Source organism: Buceros rhinoceros, unplaced genomic scaffold, assembly GCF_000710305.1.
Source record: "Buceros rhinoceros silvestris isolate BGI_N320 unplaced genomic scaffold, ASM71030v1 scaffold20315, whole genome shotgun sequence".
Lineage (NCBI taxonomy): Eukaryota > Metazoa > Chordata > Aves > Bucerotiformes > Bucerotidae > Buceros > Buceros rhinoceros.
Genome location: NW_010411402.1, coordinates 2,962 through 4,788, shown reverse-complemented (window position 1 = coordinate 4,788; position 1,827 = coordinate 2,962). Strand labels below are relative to the sequence as shown.

The following is a 1,827-nucleotide window of genomic DNA, read 5'->3' as shown; positions in this document are numbered from 1 at the left end:
GTCTTTGTGGCACGGCAGGGTGGCCAGGGTGTGGTGGTACAAGTGCATGTGGTCGGGTGGGCTCCACAGCACCGCCAGCCCCTCGCCGCACTGCACCTACAGTGGAGGGAGTGAGAAGGCACCATGTCACTGCTGGGGCCAGCACAGCCCTGTTCTCCCCTCCAGCACCTTCGGGTGCCAGGCAATGCTCCCCCTGCCCTATCCATTACGGTCCCACCAGCACAGGATCGGGCAGAGACCCGAGGCCCATACCAACCTCCAGGGAGCGGATGCTGCTGTGGTAGGTGACAGAGAGCATGGAGAGGTTGGCCACTGGGTTGGGGATGGCAGGAGCTTTGCAGCATGGCTGCATCTTCTCTGTGATGCTCTTCACCAAGGCCAGCACCATGCCCTGCACGCTGATGGTGCAGCTCTCAGCACTCCCCAGGACGGTCAGCGTGTCCAGCCGCAGCTCCAGGGCACCTGGAAAGATAGCTCATCAGTGCTGGAGGCACGGAGGGGGCACACCACGACGTGCCAGGTTCCTCTGACCATGGGGCTGGTCCAGGACAGCTGTCTGAGATCACCCTGGACGCTACTTACCCACCAGGGCTGAGAGTGTGAAAAGGTTCACGTCTTCCACCTTCAGATCCACCTTCCAGAGCAGCCCCCAGGGCTCGCCTGAGGCAGAGGGCAGCTGCTTGGCAAGCTCAGCCCCGCTGGGCTGCGGGCAGAACAGGGGCAGGACCCTGGCCAGGCACTCGGTGCAGGTGTCCGACGACTCCACTTGCAGCCCCCGGATGGTGCAGTCCAGGAACAGCGTGTCCGACTGGGCGCTGGACATGCCCAGGGGCTGGTTGTAGCTGCCCTGCAGGACAAACAGGACGATAATCCCCCTCAGGCTGCAGGGTGTCCACGTGCCAGTACGCGTGGGGTTGCAAACAGGCATCCCCCTGCTCCAAGAGCCACCCCTCACCCCTTGGCTCGCCCCTCACCTGCAGGTTGAAGGAGTCGAGGATAAGGGCTTCTCCCCACACGTGCATGTTGGGGGGATGCGGGGCACGCTGGATGTGCGAGTCATTGCCCACGCGCCAGCAGAGATGGTCCACGGCCAGCACCGCTCGCTGGTGCACGCTCTGCGGCCGCAGGTGCTGGTAGTCTGCGGGCAGAGAGCAGGGGGTGAGTGCGGGCAGGGCTGGCTGCTGCCTGCTCAGCTCCCCCAAACACAGGCAACCCAGCCACAGCCAGGCAGGGGCCCACAGCCCCTGGACAGGCACAGGCACGGGCAGCACAGCCCTCCCCATTCCCATCCCGGTGCCTCTCTGGCAGAGCCAGTGACCCCCCAGAAGAGCCCAGCAGCCACCCTGGTGCCAGCTGCTAGCCCATACCTGCAGAGATGGAGTTAAAGCCCAAGGCAAAGGGTGGCGTGTCCCCCAGCTGCACCGACACGCTGACGTTGGACAGCGAGGCACACAGGATGATGGGCGCTAGGATCTGGGGAGAGCTCCTGCGCGCGACAAGCAGGGACAGGCTGTTCTGCAGCCTGGCAGGGAGCAGTCCCGAGGGATGCCCTGTCCACAGGGGCACCCCGACTGCCTGGCACCCTCCGCACCAGCCCCGCCCCGTCCCACAGGCCGTGCACAGGGCAGATAAGGTGCTGGGTGCCCAGGCAGCCTGCCAGAGCGAAACGAGAGGTGATACCAGCAGTTGTGCCGAGGCCAAGTTTACCTTCCCTCGCGCCCTTGGCTGGGGACAGGCACCGCCTGGCACCTGTATTCCTGGGCCAACAGGCCCAGCCAGTGCGAAAACTCTTGGTGGCGGTAGAGGGTGGTGCAGGTGGTTAGGAGC

General features: G+C 65.0%; 1 protein-coding gene across 1 annotated transcript in view; it reads right to left on the bottom strand.

Annotated features, from left to right (window-relative positions):
* KIAA0100 (KIAA0100 ortholog) overlaps positions 1 to 1,827 on the bottom strand; it is a gene marked incomplete at its 5' end in the record, with an annotated part of 13,763 nt that overhangs the window by 9,173 nt on the left and 2,763 nt on the right. Inside the window, 6 exon segments of the mRNA XM_010136019.1 lie at positions 10 to 96; positions 257 to 462; positions 583 to 847; positions 975 to 1,138; positions 1,368 to 1,486; positions 1,708 to 1,803. Coding sequence (XP_010134321.1) covers positions 10 to 96; positions 257 to 462; positions 583 to 847; positions 975 to 1,138; positions 1,368 to 1,486; positions 1,708 to 1,803 — 937 coding nt within the window.